Source organism: Bos indicus, chromosome 15 (assembly GCF_029378745.1).
Source record: "Bos indicus isolate NIAB-ARS_2022 breed Sahiwal x Tharparkar chromosome 15, NIAB-ARS_B.indTharparkar_mat_pri_1.0, whole genome shotgun sequence".
NCBI lineage: Eukaryota > Metazoa > Chordata > Mammalia > Artiodactyla > Bovidae > Bos > Bos indicus.
The window spans coordinates 26,124,598-26,151,886 of record NC_091774.1 but is presented as its reverse complement, the minus strand read 5'-3'; the positions used below and the strand labels follow the sequence as shown (position 1 = coordinate 26,151,886).

Sequence of the window (27,289 nt, the reverse complement as noted above, 5' to 3'; positions counted from 1 at the left end):
TATAAATGTGTGTGTATATATAAAACTGAACCACTTTGGTGTACACTTGAAACTAACACAACATTATAAATTAACTATACTTCAATTAAAAAAAAAGTTTTAAAAAATATTGAACAACCAAAGAAAACTTCCTATACTTAAGGTGATTAACAAAAAAGTAAATAAAAAGAATGGCTCAACACCATTGTTTATGATTTCCCTTAAGATACCACCTTGGAATAATACCCAAAATGCTAAAGAAATGTGTAATGAAATGAAAGTATGTAAATCAGAACACATGGGTTGAACCTCAAATTTGGGGAGCTAGATTGTTTTGCAATAAGAGCTGTTAAAAGTGACTAAAAAGGAGGCCATTAGACCAATCTAATTAGGTGATTCTAATACCCTGGTAACTTACGTAAGCAAACCAAAACCTAAACCAAACTCAATGCACTCCAGGACTATAAAACCCAGCCAGTCACAGGTAGCTAACCAGGCTTCCCAAATAAGGCAACTGCTTGCTGCTGCTGCTGCTGCTGCTGCTAAGTCGCTTCAGTCGTGTCCGACTCTGTGCGACCCCATAGACGGCAGCACACCAGGTGCCCCTGTCCCTGGGATTCTCCAGGCAAGAACACTGAAGTGGGTTGCCATCTCCTTCTCCAATGCATGAAAGTGAAAAGTGAAAGTGAAGATGCTCACTTGTGTCCGACTTTTCGCGACCCCATGGACTGCAGCCTACCAGGCTCCCCCGTCCCTGGGATTCTCCAGGCAAGAGTACTGGAGTCGGGTGCCATTGCCTTCTCTGAAGGCAACTGCTTAGCTCTAGCCAATCAAATAATTCCCTTGCTTTTCTTCCATGTCATCTTTATAGAAACCTTTCCCCCAGCTCCTTTTGAATTATTTTCAGTTGGACTGCCCTGTTGAACTGGATGTCTGCTCAAAGAAACACTTGAAAATTTTAATGTGACTTGTCTGTCTTAGAACAGGGCTAAGGTGAATTCATGGTCTCCTAGTTTTCGTTTAACCAGTAGCAGAGCTAGACTTCCATTCCCCAACATCTCCCAACTTTTTCATTCATTCATCTGCTTGGTGAATACATACTAAATGCCTACCATGTTCCAGTCACTGACATTATTCTAGGCACCAGGGATACAAAAAACGAAAACCTTTCTTGTCACAGAGCTTACATTCTTGTGCGGACACTCTTGCTATGAGGGTTTTCTCACCCAGTGTTCACTTTCAAATTTTGAAGTTTTCTCATAGATCTGGAAGAGTGCTGTGTGGGTGAGTGTGCACCCCACTTCAAAGGCACTGGGAGCAACTCTCTGCCACAACATCACAGAATAAAATTTGATTTTGTTGAGTAAACAGTCATTTCAGTATCCACAAAGCTACTTACAAGTTGCAACAAGAGGAAATTGTATTTTACTGTGTGATGTGGCACATGCTCTTCGGTCCCACATCCATCCTCCAAGGCCTGACTCATCCCACTCATCATAGCTCAGCCCTCTTCGAAGAAGTGCCGTTTAAGTGCTCCGATTCATACAGCAGATGTAACAGCAGGAGGGCCTTCACCTTGCAAACAAACAAAATAAACGGCAGTGAAAATTATTCATGAATGTATGATGACAATGGAAAGCAAGCCTTTTGCAAGATGTTCTCTTTAACTCCTCGGAGAGCTTGCTGTGACTCTGTTCTCTGACTAGTCCCAACCTCCTTGTGTCACTAGACATCGCCCTCCTTCAGAGCAAAACCGGCCTTGCCCAACAGTTTAGGCAGCCGTGTTATAGGGGTCAGTTCTTACCTCTAAGCCCTCACCAAATCTCAGGTTCATCTTGGCATCCCCATGCTCCTCTGAACTGCAGTAATCCTCCATGATTGACAAAGACCCTCAGGTAAAGCTTCCCCACCTGAATGCACAGGCACAGACCCACACTGCCTCCCGCCAGTCTGATTTATCTGGGCCCCCACCCTGCCCTTGTCTTTGCCCAAAAAATGAACACTTGGTCCAGAGGCCTCCAGTCTCACTCTAACAGGTGTTTCAGAATGTTGGAGGAAATCTCAGTCACACGAAGAGCCTGGAGAAGCACACTGGGGCTCGTGTTTCTAGATCTGCTTTGCAGTCAGCGCATCAGCAAATATGTGAGGTCCACGTCCTCTGACTTGAATTCTCAGGCAGGGGAAGTGTCAGGAGCCCCTGGGCTAACAGGTCTTCTCCCACCGTGCTGTCTTATTTCAGCAATGCTCCTCTCTGGTACCTGGGAAGGATAATATCCCAGGCAAAAGGAAACCACAGTGTTCTCTTTTTAAAAATAAGAAATTGTAAAGACCTGATACATGAGCTCAGTGATCTAGAGAGAAGGAGACTGTGACTTTTCATTTACATGGGAAAGTGAAATACAGGTTCCAGAGTCTTGAGTTTCATCTTCTGAAAAGATCATAGAATACGGTGCAAGGTCAAACTGGCATGAAATCAATTGTAATCTGCCAGCAAGCCATTCTAACCTCTTTAAGAGTTTCCTTTTATATATATATATCCCCCCCTTTATAGAGAGCAAAGTCCATTTAAGGAAAGTCTCATCAAATCAGAATGTCTTTCTAATATTGTTTTTTTAATTGGCTGCTACTGTAGTGTGACCTAAAGTCTCCTGGTATTTAACCCTCTGTGCGACTTTGACTAATGGCCAAATTTTGTCTGCTATAGCAGTCTTGCTAAATGTGTCTTTTATAGGGGTTTTTAAAAATTACAGTGTATTATGAAAACCTCAGATCCCTTGACCTAATTGATTGTCTGTTGGTGATGCCATCTCTATAACTGTAATGTTCCACGAGTGCATAGACCTAACTATTTTTCTTATTTTTATACAGCAGTTCCATTTTATAATGACATTAAGCCATTCTGAGCGATACATTTCTGGACAGTTATTGCACTTGGGCAGAAAGTGTCATCTGGCTTTTAGCCTTGTGCCTTCCAACACCAACTGAGGCGGAAAATGATCACCCAGAAAATGTACCAGGCCTTACTTAGCTCATTACTTAAAAATAAATCTTGGAGTCTGGTTCTGTTTCAAAAAAGATTTGGTGGGTTATAACATTTGATTTATGAACATAATTAAAGCATAAATGATGAGCTCTGGACTATTCCATCAGCCATCTGGATTGTTCAGTATTTTGACACACTCAGATTGTAGTCAGGATCTTCCTGGGGAAATCTAACAGCCCTGGGTTCTAGAGGTGCCAGCAGAGCCCCAGGGTTTCTATTCCACCTGTTGAGAAGACTCAGGTTCCTCTTTCAGGACAAAGGAGTGGAGATCAAATTTGTTTTCTAAGTTTCCTTCACCCGGAGATGGATCTTGGCACATAAACCCTCTGTTTGGTTTCTAGGTTGGGCGTAAATATAGCTCAGCTGCCCACGGTCGAATAATATGCCTATAAATACTACGTGTGTCAACAGAGGAGGACATTTTTCTGTATAATACAAGTGAGATTAATGTTCACCTTTCTAGCCAGCTATTAAGGTAACTGTGGCAGCTGTACCTATAAGTAGATGGTAGATGTTTCTCCAGAAACCTAAAGAGTAAATTGGGAAAATCAGTTATCAAAATTGAAAGTGTATTTTCTAAGGCTTAGTATATGATTTTTTTTTTATGTAAATCCCAGGTACAGCAAGACCTTAGCATGTTCTTCCTAATTTATGTGAGCCATTGACAACTGGTAAATAGCCATTAGGAGCATAAAAGGCATTTAACTAAAACAAACTCAGTAGTACTGAAAAGGCAGGGTGGATAGATTTTCAACACTGTCTTTATTATTAATGGAAGTTGAGCATGTAAAACCCTTAGTGCACTGTGCTGAGAAATATGCTCTGTCTGTTTGCTTGTAAATTACACAAAGAAGAAAAAGGACCAAAAAAAGCCTTCCACGTCGGCCGCAAGCACTCTGCTTCTCCTTAATTAATGGACCGAAGTCATCGGTGCATGGAAAATGTAGACCTTGCTTGGATCAGAGATTAACCTATAAGCAAGTATTACATTTCAGCCCAAATTTGAGGCTTTGAATTTAGCTTTCCTCAGAACAGTTCCTGGGTAAGGATGACAGAGGTTTCCTAACCAGAAACTCCAGAAGTGCTGCTGGTTTTGAGTATGAATTGTAAGGGAGCCAGGATTTTATTGTCTGTGTTTTCAATGGCATAACCTTCTTCCCCTTTTTTCTTTGATATCTTGTGGGGTTTTTTAAAATAAATTTTACCACCCAGTTCTGTGCGCACATGTATTATACCACCCAAAATAACAGACCCCCATATGTCACCCACCGGTTGCATATAGCCTACAGTATTATTTGTAACTTTCAAAGGAGGGTGTCCAGGAGCTCTTGACCAGCAGTCAGTGTTCATTCAGGGCCATCCTGTTTATGAGGATTTCTGCCTTTCCTTAATGACTAGCATCCCCACCCAGTTATCAGTATCTGGAGACCTCTATGCCATTTTCCTTTGCCAACAAGTCCAAGAATAGAATCGTGTTGCTTGCAGGAGTCAGCTGGAGCTTTCAGTCCTGTTAACTTATGTTCTCTGGCAAGTGACTTAGCTCCTCGGAAAGCGTTACCAGTTCAGCACGCAGTGCGCACCGATGCACAGGAAGCCATTCTTAAAAGGTTTTTCAATGCCACATGGTTTTCAAGAGTCAGAAAGATCCAGTGCTAGGAACACAACTGTAAAAATGCATCTGCAATGCCGCCATCCCTAGAGAGGACCTCATGTGGCTTGTTTGGCTGTGTGCAGGTTGAGACGGTTGAACCCCACCGTATTTCTCATTGCGCCCTCATTCCACAGGGCGAATGATAATGAGCGAACCACTGCTTATAAAAGGCCAAGGGGCTGTTGTTTGAATGATGTGATTGTCCAAGAAAGTAAAGTTATGGAAATTGGCTTGACCTTTCAGCCAACTGATGTCTTGCCCTCTCACATGTATTACCTCTTCGGTACATTTCCAAAAATATACATTTATGGAGCCACAGAATTAAATGAGAAAACTGATTTAGGGATCACTAGCTTGTTAGTTCAGTATAGGGGGACAAAAACCCTCCCAAACCCATTCAGGTTTTATTTGTAAATACATTTGTGTGTGTATCCAAATTAATTCTGACCCCTCCCCTTCCTTCCCTAGTACCTATACCTCCTAGCATTCCTCACTCATTCCCACACCCCCACAAATTCACAGTTTCTAAATAGGTAGTGGAAGTAAGAATACCTATTCATCGTGAAACTTTGACATCGTGAAAGTTCTCTCCCTTAGGAGAGTGTCGCTTCAGAATACCTAAGTACTTGACTGCATTAGGAAGCTCTACTCGATACACTTGGCTTTAATTATGGATTGCCATTGGGAAATGTGGTTTGAATTCCTATAAACATACATTTCTTGGGACTGTCTCATTATGTTATCTCTATGACCTTGGACGACCTACATCATTTTCTAGGTACCTACCAGTGTTCTCATCCCTAAAAGGGCATTTTCCACCACCAGGGGTGGGTCCTCCCTTAGTAGACCCTCAGTAACTGTCAGTCATCTTACGTCTGATGTGTTTACCTTGAGATGTCATAGAGTTTCTTTAGAGGCCAGCAAAACCTCCCAGTTCTTTATTCTTGGAGCCACTCGAATGGAATTCAGAAGTTTTGCCTTTCCTATTTGAAAACAAGAGGCAAACTTATTAATATGCAGTGTCACAACATATTGTCACATAGTAATATATGATCTATGATAAAATGTATCAATTCTGAGCACCACAAATATCTGTGGCTTCACCTCAGCATGAAGGCAAATGAGTTTCCTTTAGCTTGAGTGAGTCTGGAGATAAACTTCAATGTAACAAAATGTGTTTCACAGGAAATGTTTGATGTGGCACAGTTGGCTTATGAATCTCTTATCTATTTGTGGTTCACTCCTTAGAGTTATTAGGCAATTTAATTTGAGCAAATGCCAGGATTACTCACTAATTAGAAGGATGTTACTGAAAGCATGAGGATGGGGAGTGTGTGAGTGCTGGTAGAATGGGGTCTGTGACAGCATGCAAGTCTGGTTCTGCCTGATGATATCATTTGCTAAACATTATACTTTGTGTTGTTGTCATACAGATAAGCCTCAAGTGCATATTCAGATGACTTACCCTCTACAAGGCCTAACCCGGGAAGGGGACGCGCTTGAGTTAACATGTGAAGCCATCGGGAAGCCCCAGTAAGTTCTGAAGGCCAAGGTTGGCAGAGGGTCATGAGCAGTAAATGTCATAACACGGACATGTGCCTTCACAACTCCTCGGCCTGTCACCTGTCTCCTGCTGTAAAGGATGCAAGATCTTTCTCAGGAAATAAAAGAATATTCAGTGAATAGTGGAATAAATATCTGTGGTTCTTAAGGGTGAGGATGGGGAGAAAAATGAAATGCCAGCTAAGATTGAAATCTCAGCTAATTCTATTTTATTATCATCAGCATGATTGTCAGAACTATTTTCTCTTACCCACATAAAATAATCCTAATAAATTTTTAGTGTGCCCACAATCTAATGATATATCTGCTACCTTCTGTGCTAATGTCTTAAGCTGCTGGAAAGATGGTTTTCAGACTTAAATTAAGCTGCTGTGTTTAGGGCCAGCTGTAGGCAAATGTGCCTTACTTTTCATTTTGCTTCTTCCCTCAAGGAAAAGTGACTCCTAGAAATATTTTTGTTAGTAAGGAGTGGTTTGGGAATTTTTCTCAAGGAATGTGTATATATATATATATAAATATATATATATATATATATATATAATTGCAGAAGGGAGAAGAACTGACTTTTACTCTTTTATTTTATTGAAAAGTATAAAAGAATAAAAAGCTACTTCATTTGCCCCTGCTAAATAAATGAGTGAAAGTGAATTAGAGAAACTACATATATTACCACTGATACAGCAAAAGCCATGTGGTGGTACCACTTTAGCTCTTGGTTTCATTTGGGGAGGAAGAGGTGTCTTTTCATCTTTCTAAGACAGAAAAAGATGGTTTTTACCTGGGAGTAAACAAACTGAGGGCAAAGACGCTGTGTGGACTCACCGTGTGGAGCCACAGGTCAGTGAGGGGATCCAGAGCACTCAGGTTTTTTTTTCATCCCCAACAAAAAACAGCATTGAGCTCCCTCTGCTGTCCCCACGCTGTGGTTATCTCCCCCTCTCAGAGTTTTGCTAACCAGCATCTTTATCACAGTTTTCATACAAGGACCTCTGCGCATCTTCACATCTTCACAAAGCTTCCCCCAAGTCTTTGGAAAGAATTCTTCCCGTGACAGCTGGGCGATGAACTCTGAGAGAACAGAGAGCCAGAGGGGGCCTGTGAGCCCTCTTCCCACGTCAACCCTGCCTATTAATGCGTACCTCTCCAGGGCCGAGCATTTGCTTCTCTCTGTACTCACCGTTTGGAGCTGTAAAAATGACCTTTAGGAAGGAGGTGGTCTTCCTTTTGCTTTCCTTTTCCTCAGGTGTTTCGAAGTTATTTGGTTTTAAGTGCTTCCAGCTTTACCAGAGCAGTCTTCTTCTCCTTTGAGCACTGCAAAAGCTTCAGCTGTTTCTTTGTGTAAACTGTTTGAATTAGGTCCCCGTTAGCAGCTTACCTCCCCTCCAAAACCATCCAGTGGCGGAAAAAAATAAATTCTCCCCGGCCTCTTGCCACACATAGTACCAGCCACATTAACCACATTTACAGACTATGGCTTGCTAACCTATATTTTGTTTCTGTATTTTTTTTTTTTTTCTGAAGAAGGTACTGTGTTCAATTGAATGTGCCACGGGGACAGTAAATTACATGTTTCCTTCGGGACATTGATGCCGGAGAGGGTATTTGTTTGTTCCTCTCCAATCGGCCTGGGTGCACGGTTTTCTGAGCAAGCACACGTTACTCGCTGCTGGCCCTCCTAGCATATTACCTATTTATTTTCTCAAGAAATTGCATACAATAAAAATGGTAATTTAACTTGCCATTAAATGTTGTGAATGTTCTCGGCGCTTACCCCCACTGATGGTTTCAGCTGTCAAGCAGCGGGCAGTAGGTCTGATTGCCAGGCAGACCCATTCGCCATTGCCTGCGAGGAAGACATATGCAAGGCTCATTTTTAAATAATTTACTGGGTGGCGATGACAAACCCACATGTAATTAAAGAAAAATCATGACTTTGCATCCCCCTGGAAAACCGGAATGCTGCTTGGCAGGGCCCACTTGAGTGTCCGTTCATTACAAAGCACGGGTCTTTGGTCCTGATGCTGCTCCTGGAGGTGGTGCGTGAAATGAAAGGAAGCTGCTTCCGTGCTCGGATCCCTGTGACCCTGCCTGGAAAATGGCAGCTTTCAGACCCGGTCCTAGATGTGGCCTCGATTGCATAGGGGTTGCCTTGAAGGATCATAAATTCAGTGAGTTTGAAAGAGACTCTGTGTGTGTGTGCAACTGGGGCTCTGGAGTACCTTGTGAAATTTGCTTTTCCTGATGGATACAAATGTGGTCTCTAATCATGAAAACAAACTTGCCTGTGATGAGCCAGTACTGGAGGCCCCCAGGGGTCCACATGGAGGTGTCATCACTCCACAGCCATTGATCTGGGAGCCTGTCCCCAGCCCCTGCAGGTGAACACGCTGGGCAAGGGGAGCAGCACTGGAGGCCTTGGAGGGCCACGGAGGGCACGCACTTTGCCAAGGAACATGTAGATCGGTGGAATCTGGCCCAGGAGGGTGTGCTGGCATCTTGGGTTGGTGGAGGGTAGGTTAAGGGTAGGGAATAAGGGGACAGGAAGTAACTGCATCTTTCCAGAATGAGAAGAGGTGATTTTTTTTTCTTTTTCAAACAGCAGAGGCCAAAGAAAGCACTATTCAGAGGTAAAAGTCCATTCCTTTCTGCGAAACAAGAAATCCACTTACGTATCACAACTTCCTAAGCCAAGTATCTCTGTGTGTTAGTAACCATGAGATTAATGCATGTATCACTAGCCCAGGATTTGATTTTTTCCCCCTAATTAATGAGATGATTAGCAATGGGTGAGCTCTGTCCTATCTGAATTGGTGTGAAACCACACAGCAGGGCATAAAAATAGGGCACATGGTTTATTTGCTGGTTTGTTGAAGATGGATTGGAAATAATGAGACTCCTGCTTGCGGCCTGTTGAAAGTTTTTCAACATCTGATAATATTTTTAAGAGAATTATATTCCAAACAGATTTGTGGAGACTTCACAGCTGTAATTCTGTGAACTTAAAATTATCTCCAGTAGGTCCTCTTTAATTGTGTCACCCTGCATGGGATTCATTTACTGCGTGGCTGAGAAGTTTGATGCAGACATCTTGGTGGGAAGTCATAATGCAACCTGTCTCTCTCCCTTCCTTCTGCAGGCCTGTGATGGTGACTTGGGTGAGAGTCGATGATGAAATGCCTCAACATGCCGTGCTGTCGGGGCCCAACCTGTTCATCAATAACCTAAACAAAACAGATAATGGTACATACCGCTGTGAGGCTTCCAACATAGTGGGGAAAGCTCATTCGGATTATATGCTGTATGTATACGGTACGTGAGAAGATGAAGCCCTCTTCCATTTGACTCATTTACTGTGTAGCTGCTGCTTGTAATTCACTCGTAAAGCTTTTGGTCAAGTTGCAAGCCAAAACGCCAGCTTGTTTCCTTCAAGAACTAAAGAAGCCTGGCCCGAGGTGGACCCCGGTGCCTCCACTGGGAGAACCAGCGCCTTTTCTTTTCCTTCTCTAACCGTGGGGTTTCCCACTCGATCACAGACTCTGGTCATGCTGAGTAGGAAAGCTGTGTCCTCAGGCACAAGCTATGGAGATTATGTTAGAAATAATGACTGCGAAATTCAGCCTTACCAATTAATGGCTCTTCAGCTCAGAAAGTCTATTCCCAGTGGTATTTTCTGATGATACCTGGGCTAGCCTTTCTCCTGCTTTGATGAGCAGAACTATCCTATTTTCAGCATGAAGCTATTACATCCCAGATGTCGCAAGCCAGTAAATACTTGGAAAAAAAATAGAAGGTCCCCGGTAGCTCCGTTAACCACTATAGCCACTGCCTTAGACACAAATTTTTTTTTTTTCTTATTTGTCTGTTTTCTTAATATCTTTTTGCAGGATTATTAAAGCACGTGATCAGGAATTTCACTCTCTAGTCAACAAATATGTATTGTGCATCTACTTGTACCAGCCATTTTAAACTTATTTCCCATTTACAGCTTACGGTCAATTTTGTGTCTAGTTAATATTCTCTATTTAGCTGAGGAGTGCACTGCTTGTCTAGTCTCATGATGACAAATTGAGTCTCTCCTGTCCAATTGAATCTCTCAGTTAGTTTTACACCAGGAAGAATAGTCATGAGCTGACTTGATACAGAATGAATAACCATACACATGACAATTTCAGTGTCATGTGAATATATGAACAGGAATGTGCATTTCTCTCAAGTGAGCCATGTAAATAATCCAAGAATAAGTGTATGTGATATATACACACACAAATCTACATATGGGAAATCTACTCCGTAACATCTTAGAACCTGACCACTTTCCCTGTGAAGAAAATAGAACAATCTTTCTGATGAACTAGAAAAATCATTTAATGAAATGATTTACCCCATGTTTACATGGATATTAAAATATTGTCCTTAACTATACTGGAGGTTTTTTTTCCCTTAGCATAAAGCAGAATTAAAAGCTCACATCTAATCACTTTATATGTAGACTTTTGAGGTGTGTTTTCTTTACACACAACCCATGTGGCCTGTTGTCCACACATTATAGCATTAATTCTCCCCAGTAGTTAAGGAGATCAGAGTGGAAGGAATGGCTCTCCATGTAGGTGCAAAGAGGTTCTGTGTGCCCCCATTTTCAGCCACCCCCCTTTTTACTTCTATGAACCGCCCCCCCCCCCCCCCGCCCCTTAACATCAGGGTTTGAGCCTCATGCAAGGCCCCAACCTTGCTGTTATACAGGTTTACAGACTCTCTTTCAACTCTTTAAAAACGACAGATGTTAAAAAAGCAGATACAAATTTTCACCAGTCTATTATATGCTTCCTTGATTCAGAAGACTAAGTTATGTGGAAAAACAACTTTGATTTATTGTACCCACCATTCCAACATCTCAAGATGAGAAACATTTTGTGGATTTGATGGACAGGTAGTTTTGAATAATTTTGGATCCCAGCTTCTGGCTTAGCGTTTATTGAGGGCTCTCTCACTTCCTTCCACGTGCTAAGATGACAGTCTGACGTGCATGATCACCTCTAATCTCCATAGTAACAGGATGACCAGGTAATGGCATCATCCTCCCGTTTTACAGATGATAAAATGAAGCTACGAAGGGTCACATAAGTTGCCCCAGCACAAGCTTACTAAGTGTGTTTTAGAGTCACTATACTTGGACTCCAAAGTCTGTAGTGAAATGTGTGTCTTTCTTTGTAGTTCCTCTTTTTCTCTCTGCTTCCTGGTAGGACAAGATTGCTCTCTGGGAATGAACTATCTGGGCCAGAGTGCATTATTTAAAAGACAAGAAATACAGACGCATCCATTTAGGCAAGGGCATCTGTACCCACCTGTCTCCCCAGCCCAGCATGGGGCGCTTTGCCTGGTCTAGGCAATTTGCTAGGTCCTCAGTGTGCTACCTCCCTCTGTAACCTGTGCTGGCAGTAACACTTGGATGCAGGCTAGAATGCGCACTCCACTTGTTGCTGCTCTAGTGATAAAATATTCTAGCAATTTGAGAAGATGGTAAGTAGGTTTTCTTTTCAAAGCCAATTGATTGCACTACTACAGTAACTTTCAAAGTTCTTTACAAACTCAGAGTTAACATGCCTTTAAAATGTTTAATTCTCTGGAAGTAACTTCTTTACTTGGAGAATCTATCTAGTCAGTGCCTCAGCCCCAATTGGTTTTGTTCTTTTAGCCTCTATGTGTCAAATAGCTTATTAGCTCCACTCTGTATTTTCTTAAATAGTGACCTCACATTGCTCTTAACACTAGAAGTGATCTAAGCATTATACCTGGTAACAGAATCTAATTCATTTAGGTCACTTGAGCCACATGTGAAGGACAAATTACCCCAGTAGTGGTAAAAATAATTGAAAGTGTGTGATTTTCACAAACTGAAAGGGATTGGTGACCTTTTTTTCTGAAATCTCTGCCCTCGTTAGTCTCTGTACCTCTCCGTGTCCGTAATCGTAGTTTCAAATCACCTCCAGGTGCACTTTGATTGTGTGGTGGACATCACACATTTTGTGCCAATGCATTTAGAAATAGGAACAGAAATAGCTTTATAGTATATCAGGGGAGGTCTCCCAGCTACAGATGTTCCTTTTGAGTGATAAATATCGTCACTGAATCAGAACAAAGAAGACACGTCTCTGGGTGCAGCTGAGCTGGGGCGTGGGCAGAGCAGGATGTCTTGAGGGACCCGTGCCCTCGCTCACCTTGCGTCCCCACCTCACCTGCATCTGCCACAGGGCGTGCGTGCATCCTGTGGTCCGCCGGGTCACAAAATGCTTCCCCGCCTGTGGCCTCCATAAGCAAGTATCCACAAAGCTCGACTGCACGTACTGTCTGTTCTTCTAAAAAGGCCGTTTGAAATGATTAATTTAATCATTTCTGCTTCTTGGAGGAGAATGAATTTTTTTTTTAATGGGTTCCTTTTGGCGCTTGTGTGAGGCTGCTTTCACTAGTAGTTTGCTGGCACCCTCAGCTTAAATCAACAGGGTCTCTCCTAGAACAGACCCGTCTGCTGTTGGTTCTTCCCTGTCAAATTTGTGCATTTGTGTATGTGTGAGAGAAGTTTGTGAGAAAAATGAAAACCTCGGATTATTGATCAATGGTAGAATCTTTTAAGCAGACCATCTAACCAAACACCAAGATAATGTTTTTGTAAACTTCCAGGAAGTTGTGCCAACAATAAAGGTACATTATATAATTAAAGTTCAGATGTATTAATTAGACAGTCGGGGAGCTCCCTTGGAGATGAAAGGACACCAGAAGTGTCAAGGAGAAAAAGTTGACGGGCTTTAGATAAAATTTAAAATCAAAAGCCTTCAAGTCATCTAATGCTCTATTATAGCAGAATGATTGCTTTAGTTCAAAGTCTTGCTGACAATTTAACACATTCAGTTTGATCATTTGGGTCGAAAATTTTTTTCTCTTTCATATTTGCCTTCCCTTTTTTCCCCTCCAAATAATTTTTGAGATTATAGAAGAATATACAGTATATCAAACACCTGACAGAGAATTCCCTATCAGATTTCCTGGTTTTGAGGGTCAAGTCTTGTTTATATTTAGCTCTCTTGTTTACAAGATGGAAATGTTCTTCAGTGTTTATCACTGTCGCCCACGTAGGTCAGGCTTAAGCAAAGGCGACGAACTCATTAATATTTATAAGTTGTAAAATTTATTGACTTTTAAGAAATAAAATCTCAGTAAAATCTCACATGCCTGGAACTTGATATTTAGTGGTGACATTCTCTCTTCTTTGTATTTATTACAAGTATAGAAGTAGTTTTACTTCCTGCTGGGATGTGTTGATGGAGAATAATGAAGTTAACAGTCAGAGAGCAAGAGGCAGGCGAGCACTGTTCCTTGGCCGATAGGAGCCCTTTAGATAGAGCAGCGCCATCTCCTCCTTTCTCCCACCGGTAAAAGTATAAAAGAAATTGCAAACACTGTACCCTCTCGGGGCCTGAGTCGGTCTAACCCCACCCTTTGAAGTCGGATGGGAGGGTGTCGTATGTTTTTATTTTTTCCTCCCTTTCCTACTCCTCGTCTTCTCATCCCTAGTTCACTTCATTAGTACAAATTTTCTTTTCTTCTTTTCTTAGCTCTTCCGGATAAGGCTTTGGGATATGAGTAGAAGACATAAATCTTTGTGGGGGGATGGGGATTTTGAGTTTTAAAGAGGAAAGTCATCAAACAAACACCTCAGTGTCTTCATGCCTTTGTTTTGTCATTACTGGTCATTGTTGTGTTCAGCATTGTGGGTTTGATTTTCCTTTTTTTTTTATCCAGATCCCCCCACAACTATCCCTCCTCCCACAACAACCTCCACCACCACCACCACCACCACCACCATCCTCACCATCATCACAGGTACGGTACCTTCATTGCCATTGAAAATGTCCTGAATGTATATTGTCTTTCTGGTATGTATAAAAAAAAGAAGCCTTAAAAGGTCTCTTTGGATCCTTGGAATTGAAGTATTCCTTCATTTGGTAATTTGAAAGACATTACATACTATGTTCTCAAGTTGAATCTTAAGGACCTCAGAAAAATCTTTAACATCCAAGCAATTTAACAGTAGGATCAGCTATTTTGCAGAATTCTCTTTTAAGCATCACCATGCAAAGCAAAATGCTAGGGAAAATGGCAGCCTAGCTCTTAGAGGCTGGATAGCTTGTGTTTAGCCACGGTTGGCAAAATGGTAAGTATCCTGGCTTTGGATCCTCTCCTCGTCTTAATTTCATCTTAATCCACGTGAAAGAAAATACCCACCCTTTACCATGCCCGTGTGGGCCATGTTCCTAAATGCATCATCCTTTTTGTCCCAGAGAGTACCTGCTGAGACTGTGTCGCCTGGGGACCCACCGTCCTTTCCCCGCTGGGCACTCCTGTACCCTTCACTGCCCTCCGTTAAACACTGGAGGAGTGCGAGAGGCAGCCACAGCAGTTATCACTCTGTGGTTTAGCTCTTTGGACTCTCTGAAACTTATTCAAAAAGTTACACTGTCTCCTATTTCTGACCATCACTGAGAGGGGAGGTGTGCCTTCCAGTCCCTTTTTCCTGGTCCTCAGACGCTCTCAATGCTTGATGTTGCTTGTCTGGGAGGCTTGGAGTTTTCTCTGCCAACCAGAGTGGGAAAGGTTATAGCCTTACCATGTCAGCTAGTTTTGCAAGATTTCCTTACATAAGGCTGCACCTACCTGCTGTCGACAGGTACCTGCCCCAGAAACACGGAAAAGTAATTATTCTATGAGACCCAAAAAAAAAAAAAAAAATCTCTTTAAAAATTAACTTTTGCACTCCATCTCTGAACCATGTGCTCTGGTGTACAATCCTATCACTGGACTTCTTTAAAATTGCTGAATAGTATACTCATCTTTAGCCTCCTTACCACCCTAGATATGACAAACATCCTTCACATTAACTTTCTGGAGATGTTTTCAGTTTTCACAGGACTCGGTGAGATAGACAAAATGAAAATTCTAAGTGGTCAGTGAAAGAGGAGGCCTCATCAGTTTATGAAATATAACAGTAGATGGTCTAATTTCAGTTTTCTTCACCTTTCTTAAGTATTACAGTGGAACAGAGAACTTTGAAATAAGCCGCTAGTGAGGATGGTTCCGAATGGTGTCTGTGAAAACATCAGTGTGTGCCCTTAATTGAAAAGCTTCTGAAAATCCATCAATTGGTGTTTGTGTCTCGCTCTAAACTCAGCTCCAGCCAGGCTGCTTCCTAAATTCTTATCTGTGTGTATTTCCCTTTTTAGCTTTCTGTTAGTTTCTTCTGCTTCTTAAGTAAACTCAGTTTATCAGTAGAGCAAATAGATTCCTCCCACTTTCTGTATCGTTAATAAGGACAGCAAAGACACTCCTTCCTGACTCTGATTTCTAGAGCAACCATGCTAACGTCTCTCCATGCGATGGACCAGGTGTTTGCCTTTCATGATTTCTTACCTCTCATCCCAGTAGTGAGCCAATCAAGCTTGAGCTCCTGTTCCCAGGTTTTCATGAATTTTCCTATGAATGATCCTTTGAATGTCATTGTAAATTACATCAGCCCACTCGCCACTGCCCTGCCTGTGTGAATCCACTGGGAAAACCCATCGATGGTCTTTTTTCTTTACAGAAGTTGCCCAGGTATGAGCCCACCTTGATTACCTCTCCTTGTAGAAGGTTCCATCTAGGTAACCAGTCAAGTTTACAGCATAAGCGCCACATTTCTCCTTAGTGTGGAGCCAGTACTTTTCATTTGTGGGTGGCCTCTCACTAGCTTAGCCTATTTTTATTTGTTTTAAAGACCCTTCTTAACAGCCCCTCACCTCCTCCCCTCTCGCCGTCAATTTCAGCAACTCGGCAGAGGCGCTTCAATCACACTCCTAATCCTTCAGTCCAGACTGAAGCTCATCGCCCGTCCTGAAACAGCTACAACTCGCTGTTATCACAGTTCCAACCACAGAGACTCCATTTAAGAGGAAATTTTAAAAACAAGCAATGCTATGTTTCTGGCCACATCACAGGTACCTTTATAGGGACTTCTCTGCTCCTCCTTCTCGTCTCCTGGCCTCTCAGCTCAAGGTCACAAAAGATGATCTCATAGATGCACTTTTGGCCTCTTGATGTTCCTAGCTGAACCCTCTCTACACACAAAATGCACTTGTGGTGATGAATGCCCTGATTTCTCAGTGGCACACCCAAGAGTCGTTAAAGTAAAATTGCCTCTAAAACAACACTGGAGAATCCGTTGCCTTAATGGATGTGATCTCACAGGCTTGCTATGTCTTAACAAGCAGTGTTATATATATTTATCTTACCCAGAAAGTGTACTTGTGGAATTTAACATTTGCTCCTTTCTTCAAACAGATTAAAGGTTACAGAGCCGAATGATTCCATGTCCCATTTTAAAGGTCCAGGCCATCCCCTAGATTTAGATTGGTTCCTAAAAAATCTTCCAGACTGAATCTTGACAAATGGAGAGCTAAATTAATTTCTACTCCTCTTCTTTCTTGTACTATTTGGTACATTACAGCTAACCATTAGCCTTAAAAGCTTCAACAGCTAAATCTAGTGACAGTAACATAAAGCGCTGGCTTTAAAAAAAAAAAAGGAAGAGGAAGCCAACAGGCATCTTATTTCTTTTCTCCCAGGCAAATGCAATGACTGAAACACATTCCCTAGGTCAGAGTTTCATTACAACCAAATTGTACAAATGCAGTCGAAAAAATGTTTTTAAACTCGAAAGGTCATAGATGATTTCTGATGTCTCTGAAAGGAAGTGTTCCAGCATTGTCTTTTATCTTCCACAACCGGAATAATCGAATTGTTCCCCTTGTTAGGGAGGCAGGCCTTCATGAGTTCTCAGTCACCTGACTCCCTCAAAACATGTTAGCACTTCATTCTGGAGGTCCTGGTAAAAGAGGAATTGTGAGCCCAACCTGGGGCTTCCCACATGGCTTGGTGGTAAAGAACCCACCTGCCAATACAAGAGAAACAAGTTCGATCCTTGGGTCAGGAAGATCCCCTAGAGAAGGAAATGGCAACCCACCCCAGTATTCTTGCCATGGGCAATCCCATGGACAGAGGAGCCTGGTAAGCTACAGTCCATGGGATCGCGAAAGAGACAGATATGACTTAGCTATTCAGCAACGACAGCCTAACTTGCTGCTCCCCACCCAGAATCATAGGTGGGTGGAGGAGCAGGGCATCCCTGCCTCACATGCATTCTGCGTGGGGAAGCTCTCCCGACTTACATGCAAAGGCCACATCTAAAGGTAGCCTCATCTTTGGAAGATCTTTGCAGGCTCTAGAGTCCTGAAAGGATGACTTGATGTCAGTTAGCCATATGAGCATTGTTGTGGCTTTGTAATTATTCACCCACCGTTAGAATCTTTTTCTGAATAAGAAGCCATTTGAGGGATGGAGTTGGGATGGGAGCCACACAGAGCCTCCTGTGATGTCCCATAAGATTCTCTGGTGTCTCTGTTCTCTTTCGTGTATATTGATCTTCTAACCACGTATTTCTGTTTTGACTATTGCTACTGGCAGGCCCCCACTTTTTTTTTTTTTTTTTTCTTTTTACATCAAGTCTGTGTGGTTTCATTCATGGAAGATACATGCTATAATATGAAAGTGCAAACTGCATAATTTAAATTGTCCCTGGCATCCTCTTCTAAAATACAGAGACAGCCAACCATTACCCATGCTAACAGTCCTCCATGGAGATTCCTTTCAGAAACCAGAGTCAAAGAAAAATTTATCGCCATAGAGGCGGGAGCATTGTTTTGTTTTGTTTTGAGCTTTCTTTGAAATTGGCTGATTTTGTATATCAAACGTACATAAAAATACCTGTTTTGTGTTTGGGTATAGTTCCGCCCCTGTCTGCCAGTTGGGTCAGTCACCTTAGGGAAATATTCTGTGTTTCCTTCCATAGTTAATGTGGATATTGTATTGGATCTGCTTGGTTGTGCCCTGGGTTAGATGCTTGATGAGAAAAGTACCATAGAAAATAGTCAGCACTCAGTTTTAAACACCCTTAGCAGCCTAAATATAAAATTCAGGCTGGGAGGAGTTCAACCTGTAGGTCACACTTCTACATGCAACTGTCATAAATTAAAAAATTAAAATCACCTTAGAATAAGAAATGAATAGCTATAGGGCCAAAATCTGAAACACATTTAAAAATCCTTCATAAGAATGAAGTAGGTCATTTCTAAATGAGTTTTTCTCTTTTTGAAAGTACATATCCAATTAAATATTTTGTATTTCTTGGAAAAGAAAACAGCACGGATTTTCTTATTGGCATCTGAGCACCCAGTATTCAATATACCTTGGAGAAAGTATGTCCCCCAGGCTCGCACTATTATTTTGGCTTTCATAGTCTCCTGTTCGTAAGCTTTTCTGTGTGTATTGTGGGTCAGATCACATAAATAAAGGAGGTGAGAGCAGCCTTTATCCTTCGGGGATATTTGTAGAAGATGCCAAACTGGGGAAACTCAACACCCTGGCACATGTTTTTAGCTTCCTAAATGCAAAGGAAAGAAGTACACCTGTCTTAAGACTGACTACAGAGCTTTGCTCCACATTGAGCTGTGTGTTCTCCAGGATCCTACCTTCATGATCCCTACACTCTGCTGTTGACATTTGCGTGATGTCAAGGGTAATGCTCATAAGGCATTCAGTCACCAAATATCAAGGACCCATAATATGTATAGCGGTGTGCTAACACCCATGGAGACAGTAAATTCCTGGAACCCCTTGAAATATATATAGCTGAGGGAATAGATTATACCCACTGGAACTCAATAGCAAGAGATACTGTGCGCTTAGGGCTGATGCAGAAGATTGACGAGATCATCACAGAAGTAGAATTCGGTCTGTGCCATCAGGGAATGGATAGAAAGTGGATACGAAAGGATGGCATTTTGGAAATTAAGCATGAAGACCTAGCTTTACGTCAAGCATCTATCTTCAGCGTGTGTGCATGTCTCGTGTGTGTTTATATCCTGGGTATATACTAAACCATTGTTGCTAGGAGATACTCATCTCTCATCCTAGAATGTTTACTAAATTGCCTTTTTTCTTGAGTTTGTATCTACTCCATTAAGACTGTTTTTCATTCATCATTTACTGAATACTTATCAAATGTTATTGATATATGTGCCAGTATGTCTGGTGACAAGACTATTACTAGGGCACTAGCCGACACTCAGGAGCCATCTTTGTTGCAATGAGCTCCCTTTTTAGGTTTTTGCCCCCTAAGTGCATTGACCATTGTTTTTCCATACTGTCTCAAGTGTGCCCATTTTTATTTTACTGCTGCTGATAAGCTTATTACAGATACCGTCAATAGCCAACTGGTTTTGACCCATATTGACTTACGAGAGAATGGAAGAAGTTAGTGGTGAAGGGCACCGGAGTCTGCATTTTTTTTTTTTTTTAAAGGGGATGAGGGATAGGAAGTGAGAATTTTTCTAATGCTTCTAATCATCATTTCTGTCATCATCCATACTCTTATGTTCCTTGTTGAAAAAGAATCCAAGAGAGAAGGAGGTGACATGTTTTCATACTGCAGACTGATGCACAAGAGTGCAAAAAAAAAATCATCTCACTTTAAATACAGGTTACTTAGAATTAGAAAGTTGGAGTTATCTCAGTGTTGGGAAATGTAGGACTTGGCAGGAAGGACCCAGCCCTGGGAGTATCTACCCGGAGAGGAGTATCAGCTGCTACTTCTGGAGCTGCTCCCCACTGTCCACCCTCAGCCTCCTATGTCCCTCTCTTCTCCTGCAACCGTGCCTCACCCCTGTCTGCCACTCCTCCCACCCAGCACTGACATACACCGTGGGAGAGGAATTGTTCTCCTTGTTAAGTGAAACCACGGTACAGATTCCTATTGTTTTCAGAACATCTGGTTTGCCAATGCAAAGATCTCAGGGGCATAGCAGCACGTGTGAACAATTCTGAAGAAGGTTTTCACAAAACTTGAAATTAACCAAAGGAAAAACCAAACCTAGTCCCCTTCTTTCAGATCCTTGGTGCACAGTCTCTCCCCTCAGAGGAGAGGCGACGTGAAGATGGAAGGGAGCTTCTCACGGGTCAGTCTCTCCCCTCAGAGGAGAGGCGACGTGAAGACGGAAGGGAGCTTCTTGTGGGTCAGTCTCTCCCCTCAGAGGAGAGGCGACGTGAAGATGGAAGGGAGCTTCTCATGAGTCTCATACTCGGGACTGTTAGCTTCATTCCTATCTGCTTCGCCCATCCCTGAGAAATGGGAGTTTAATTAAAACTTAACATAGATGGGAAGAAAATTAACTGGGAAATGGGTAGAAAATAAATTTCAAAGTTTAATTTTTCAGCATATATGTTTGCTTTCAATAGATTTCAAGTATGTCAAAAAGAAAGAAAAGGGGAAAAAAAAGTATAATATATATTGGCTAGTGCGGCACAACTGTGAGAATAAAATTGTCAGGGGAATTCCTCGCCTGCCCCGGCATCTAGATTTAAAGCAGTTCCATAACACAAACCGAAGGGGAATTCAATTAAGAAAACCCATTGGCTCCTTATTGACTGTAGTTAAGAAAATAAACCAAGGGAAAGTGTATTAAAATATGTCTGGACTGCTTAGCATGCTTTCATCTAAGCTTATGACAATCAAAATGGCAGAATTTAAATTCTTTACAATTAAGCTCTGCTTTCGAGCAGATTGGGTTCTCTGGGTTATTACCCTGTGCATTTTTTAATGCATACCCTGCACCCACCCCTCCCTGCCCCCCCAAAAAAGTCAGCCTTGCAGTGAATCTGGGTATTGTAAAGCAGGAGCACCACAGAGCAATTGGAGAAGAAAAAGTATTTAAGGTTGTAAATTTAATTTTGTTCTTGGATTTTCATTTTCATTTATGGCACCCGTTGTGTTTGAGACCACAGACTAATTTATGGATTAGTTTTAAACCCCCAGTCTGTCACACTCAATGAACAATTCTAAGTTGGAGAGAATCCATATGAAAGGATTAGAATGTGCCACAGTGGAGCTTACACATGACTGTTTCAACTAAATAGTGTCCAGCTGCCTCACACACATTTTTTGGTGGGTTTTGTTTTGGGGATTTTTTTTTTTTATTTTTTGCTTCTTGGTTAAACAGCTAGAGTCTCTAATCTGACATATCGTCCGAGCCTTTTGATTTTGAAAATATACTGTCACGTGAAATATAGGTGATGTTTAATTTATTCAAGGTAGAGTTCCATAAACTGTTTGTATGGCTGGGAGACTGAAAGTTGATATTTAGCGAAATGTTCATCTTTCAAACAGCAGTCCAGGCCCTGCCCTTGGTTACCTTGTTTAATTATACTCATAAAACAGCTAGGGAGTGACTATTAAGACCATACACACTTACTGGCTTTGCAAGAACGTGGGATTGTCTTTTCTTGACCATATAAAATAAATGTACGATAAATTTCTCCCTCATTGTAATTAAAATTAAAATAGAGACAATAGCTCAACAAGGCCTTTTTAATTTCATAGCCCTGTACCACCATTAAGTCCACCTCAACTTTCTGTGACCTATTTTTCTCCTAGGCTTAGTGCAAAGATTATTTTTTAAAGACAGCCACAGAATGAAGTTTGAAGAAAGCCTCTGTTAGGGCAATTAGGCACTCTCATTTTTCAAGTTAATTACAGCCTATGTTATCTTCTCCTGGAAAGTTACTGTTTGCGTCTTGCCTGTATGCTTAGAATGTTGTAAAACAATATAGTGACCCCACAAGTTGATTCACAGGGGTGGGCTAGCACATCTCTCCAGCCTTCTGATTACAATACCTTAATAAATCCTACTGCACAGAGCCACACTCACTTCAGAGCCAGGGTGTCTGTGGTTTCTGCGTGAAGTCGTAATGCAATTATGAAGGAGAATTAGATTCTGTCACAGTGCTGTCCTGTGGGGAGCACAAAGTCACTTCTAAAAGGTTTTTTTTTTTTTTTCATTCTTTACTTGAAATAGCCTCTGTTCAGATACCACACCAGATGCTCTTAGAGAAATGGAATCAGCAACTCCCGCAGTATACCCTCCATCTCGGTCTCAACTTTGTAGCCAGCCTGTGTGTCTGCTGCGGTCTCTGCTCCGTTGCTGATCCCTGGTTTCTGCCACTCCCAGCTGCAGTAACTGTGTTGTTTACTTGAACACGTGCTTGCTTTTAACTGTATTAGAACTGTGTGTTTTCCTTCTCAACTTCCCTTTCTCTTCCCTGTTGGGTGCAATTGATGGATTTTGCATCCCCAGACCAGGGAGGCAAGCGGCACTGTGAACTTCTTTTGTTTATCCTCTGGTACCCACAGAGTAGTGTACAACCAGCTTCTGTTCATTTGATCTTGTCATAAAGCCAACATGATGTTGTGATGTAGGAAGACAGTCACTTGTCTTCCTACAAGTCATCTGTTAATGCTAAAACGTCATTTTTGAGGACCCTTAGGTTTTACCCCAATCCCTTTCTTTCATTTTATAGTGATGATTTAACTGGTGAAAATAAAGCATATTAGAATGCTGCTACAAAAATAATGAACCAAAATGTTTATTGCTTTTTTAAAAAAAATTTTGGAAGAGAACCAGTGTCTAGCCATAAAATGTGTAAACTTGCATTTAAGAGTTTCTATGCAAATGTGCATTTGATTTTGCCCCTCCTTTAAAAGCACCGCAAACTAACATTGATTTGGATGTTTCAAGTAAGGAGATGTGTCGTGAGCATCTGATGTAGAGATGTTTCAACTGTACAATTTTCAGTATTGTTTTTTAACTGCTATTTTATGCATACAGACTTGTCAGTAAGTATTGCGTTCTGATGTGGTTTATGTTTTTCTTTCCTTCATCTGATCTTCAGAAACTCAGCTATAAGTTATATTAAGCTGCAATGGCCTCTCAGACTTGTAGTTAATTCTGACTCCTTAGAAGGGCTCTAATTTTTTGATGGTTTAGGATTCTGAGGAGGGCATGCCAATGAAGGGGAACACCAGTGTGAATTCATGTGTCATATTTATAAATCAGAAGCACCAGGCTCCTTGGACCGAAAACAAAGTCATATTTGGCATTATGGTGCATTTAAACATTGCCTGTGTCAAGTCCGAAAGAGTCTTTTGGAGTCTCTTAAACTCATGAAAATAATTACCAGCTGCATGATTTAAAAAAAAAAAAAGTACAGATAACTACTCAACAGTGTTAACCCCAAATCCCACTTCCCCTCAACATGACCAGCCTGTGTGTGGGTGTCACCACTGGTCTGGCCAGAAGGGAACCATGGAGGGAGACCCCTTGAGAGGTGGAACTGAACGTTAAAACCCGGGCAGACGGGTTGACGGTGGAATGAAGTTGGCTAGAAGAGTGGTGTTAACATGACTTTGGAAAAAGAATGTCACCATGCATTTTGTTAGATATTTATCCCACTTCCCCTGTAGCCAAAATGAGAAAGGAAATTCTGGAGCCCCTTGGGGAATTTTCCATGAAGAGGAGCCAATACAGCAGGCCTGATTTGGAAGCCTGAAAGGTTTTGAAGGAGAAAGCTTGAACAGCATTAGAAATAGAAGAAGAAAGAGACAGACCACGGTCTCTCCCACAGCAAGTGCGTCTGGCAGTGAAAAAGCATCACGTGCCATCTCCTAATTCACCTTGGAGGCAGGACTCCTGGCAGCTCACAGCAGTGAAAGTGGTTCTGGATCATGGGTCTGGACGACTGGATGCTTTCACTTTGGGAATGTCACGTGATGAGAAGTGGCGTTTCACAAGTTATGTGGACCTGGTTGTTTCCATACCAGACTTCTGCTCTTAAGAGTGTAATACAGTAAGATCTGCAGAGTGAAGGCTGGGTGAGTGGTGAGTGTCTCTGTGTGTGTATGTGTGTGTGTGTGTGTGTATAAAGACCAGTCCGAAAACCTCTAACATGTTCATCCCCATGGCCTCCAAGTTAACTGAACTTTCCAGCTGAACTCTGCTGAAATAACACACTGGATGAAAAACTTGAACCCCTGTATTCATCTGCAGGCATCTGCCTATGAGTTGTAAAAGGATCGTAAACATGGAATCGACTCAGTGACGCCTGATTGGGAGTTGTAAAGCCCAAGTGCCCGGGTGGGTTGGGTTAAAACAAAGGCAATGTTTGAATGTATGAATCTGTTGTTTAGCCAGCCTCTCAACTGAGCATTTGTGTCGCAGTCCTGAGCCTTGATACGTTCAGAGCCATCCACCAGTCACTGAGTTTGCACTGGTGTTTCTCATCACTTTGCATGTTCCCCTGACTCTTGACTAGCAAATAGATGTGTCCTGGCAAGCCCCCAAAACCAAAGAATTTACTGTTATCCTCACTGGCTCGCAGCTTTGAGCTGAAGGCATGTCTTAAAACAGTGCAACTCACTTCAAATGCTTTTGGCTTTTCATTTATTATTGCTTGTCACGCGATGTTCTTTGAAAGCTTGCTCATATATTATCTGTTCCATTTTTTTCCATTTTCCCTTTTTTTGCATGCCGTTCCTCCTGTTTCTTCCCTTCCTCCAATCCTCTGTTCCCGTCTGTAGACACCACGGCGACGACAGAACCAGCAGTTCACGGTTGGTACCACATTACTGTTTATCTACTTTCTCAGCACTGCTGAGCGGCAAGGCAAGCCTGGGAAAAAGAGCAATGTAGTCTTCAAGGGAAACTGTGTTCCGAGTAGACTGATCTCATAAATGTACTCTAATTTGTGAGGCTTGAAAGGATGTCGAGTCTTGTCATTTCTGTTGAAAGTTCAGCGGCCAATGGTTGCAGTCTGAGATGAGGCCACCTCCACGCTGGCTAGCTGGGTTAGAGGAAGTTTTAGCTGCATGTAGCCCTTATTTCTACAATGCCACCAGACCCTGAAACATAAGGGACTCCAGAAAAAGAACTAATATTTGCCTTAAAATCACAGCATCTGAATTAAAGGCCCAGTTGCTTTCTTCATTTATAGGCTAGAGAGTCCCAGGTACATCTTGAAGAGGAGTCATTTGTAGGACAGATCAGGGCAAAAGATTCCTGTTTCAATGCATGACATAGGAATGAGGAAGAACTTTGTTCTTTAATTATACTCCCAATTGTATTTACCTCCATGACCACTTGCGCTTAATCTCCATGTGTGCATATAAGTTTATACATTTGGCAGAAAACATCTCCAGACTAAGAAAGATACCATACATACATTTCAACAGCATTAACTGAGACTTGAAAAAGATATTTGTGGGGAGGTATCTTGTAGACAGAATACTAAAAGAACAAACTCATTATGATTTCAGCCAAAAGTGGATTAAAATCGAGTAAGTGAAGCTCAGGAGCAGGTATCAGGGAATCCTTTCCCCAATTTCTCCTCTGACTTCCTAGGTTGGAAGCGGTCTATTCACTTTTCTATGTCTCTCCTGTTCAAAAATGAGAATCGTGTTTCATCTGTATATTGCTTTATTACTTAGCTCAAATCTCACCCTGCTGATATTGTGCTTTGGAGAAAGATATGTTAGTCAAAAGTAGGCTGAATTTTAATAACTGAATCCAAGGGAATTATTTGGTAAAGGGCCTACTTAAATCACTTTGCATACTGTGGCAGAGTTGAAATCCATCATTTAAATGACAAAAAGTGATCAGCCAAGCCTATGTTGTTCATTCAACTTTTAGAGAAACAGCTCTTCCAAGCACGACTGACCTTCTTAAATAGACCTACATTTAGACCTTACCGGTTAGACCTTACACAGCAAAACCTGTGTAAGCGGGCCTTGAAGGTCAGGGCTTGACACTTGGCAGACCACCTCCATACCTGGACCTTCTGATGAGAAATTCTAAGAAAGCAGAACAAAGGTGGGTATGGGGTAATACCCTTTCAGGCCCTAATCCACCTCTCCCCACCCTTTTCTGTTATTGGCATATAGGCAAAAGTTCATAAAATTAGTTAAAGGGCCAGAAACACCAACAATCATGAGAAATCAATTAGGTATAAAACTTCCACTTTCCAAGGTAATGCCCCATAGTGCCTGCTACATCTTAGGCATCGCACTCCATTAAGCTTGGTTATTTGTAGGTTTCATCATTAATTGAGCACTTCCTGACTTGTATCGATTATTCTCAGAGCTTTAAGGCTATTTTAATGTAGTTCAAGAGATTTTATTCTATTCTTTTTAGGATGCTTTAAGTTCTGAGCTTTCAATAATTAACTCCAGGGTCAAATGTAACCATAAGATTCCTGAAGTCTGTGAGTTCTTTTGAAGAAATATTGATCATTTATCTCCTAAGACTCCAGAGTTCTGTTTTCTAGGTCCCTTTAATAAAATTTGTGTACTTATATGACTCAAATAGTTTTAGGTCCTGGAGTTGGGTGGGATAATCAAGGTAAAAAATATGTCCCTTGACCTGAAAAATGAGAAATTAACTTTGAGGCCAGTCCTGATTTTAGGATACTAATAGGATCAAAAAAAGATCACGTTCACTTTTTCTTTCTCCATATGATCATATATTTCTCTATGGAGAAAGAGAAAGTGAAGGTGATCTCTTTTGAGGGTATAATAAAGAGACACTTGGAATAGAACTCACATTCCTGTGACAGGAAACAAGAGATGCCTGTGTACCGTGAGAAGCAAGCACTTTCTTAGTAGTTCAGGGATAGTGTTCAAGCCAGCAATATCTCAGGCAGTATGCTGTTGACCAGCAGTGCATGAGAAGCATACCTTGAGCCAAGAAATTCGGGGAGAAAAAAAGGAAATAAGAAGAATATGTGTGTATATATATCTATATATATGTACATATATGATTCCTTAACAGCAAGAGGAGAGACGTGAAAATCCAGGTTGATTCCTATAAAACGCATTTATAAATACATGCCCCAACTTATCTAAAACCCTCATAGCATCCTCACAAAGGGATCCTACCACTTTTAAACAGCATACTCTCCAGCCCACAGCAGAAAGCTTAAATGAAAGCCGAAGTAGTATCTAGAATTTGACTTGACAGAGGGGAAAAAAGTCTTCCAGGTCAGTTGCCAGGATAGAAAAGGTAATAGAATGTGATGAAGTTACAAAG

At 41.6% G+C, this 27,289-nt stretch overlaps 1 protein-coding gene across 7 annotated transcripts in view; it reads left to right on the top strand.

Moving 5' to 3' along the window:
- The window catches only part of CADM1 (cell adhesion molecule 1), a 352,430-nt gene that overhangs the window by 303,062 nt on the left and 22,079 nt on the right, over positions 1–27,289 (top strand). For 3 of the 7 annotated variants that reach the window (XM_019975256.2, XM_019975255.2, XM_070803462.1), the window contains exons 6-9: positions 6,107–6,206; positions 9,373–9,545; positions 14,031–14,111; positions 24,787–24,819. In XM_019975256.2, coding sequence (XP_019830815.2) covers positions 6,107–6,206; positions 9,373–9,545; positions 14,031–14,111; positions 24,787–24,819 — 387 coding nt within the window. The remainder of the gene's footprint in view (positions 1–6,106; positions 6,207–9,372; positions 9,546–14,030; positions 14,112–24,786; positions 24,820–27,289) is intronic. The other 4 variants (XM_070803463.1, XM_070803460.1, XM_019975258.2 and 1 more) reach the window with 3 other exon arrangements.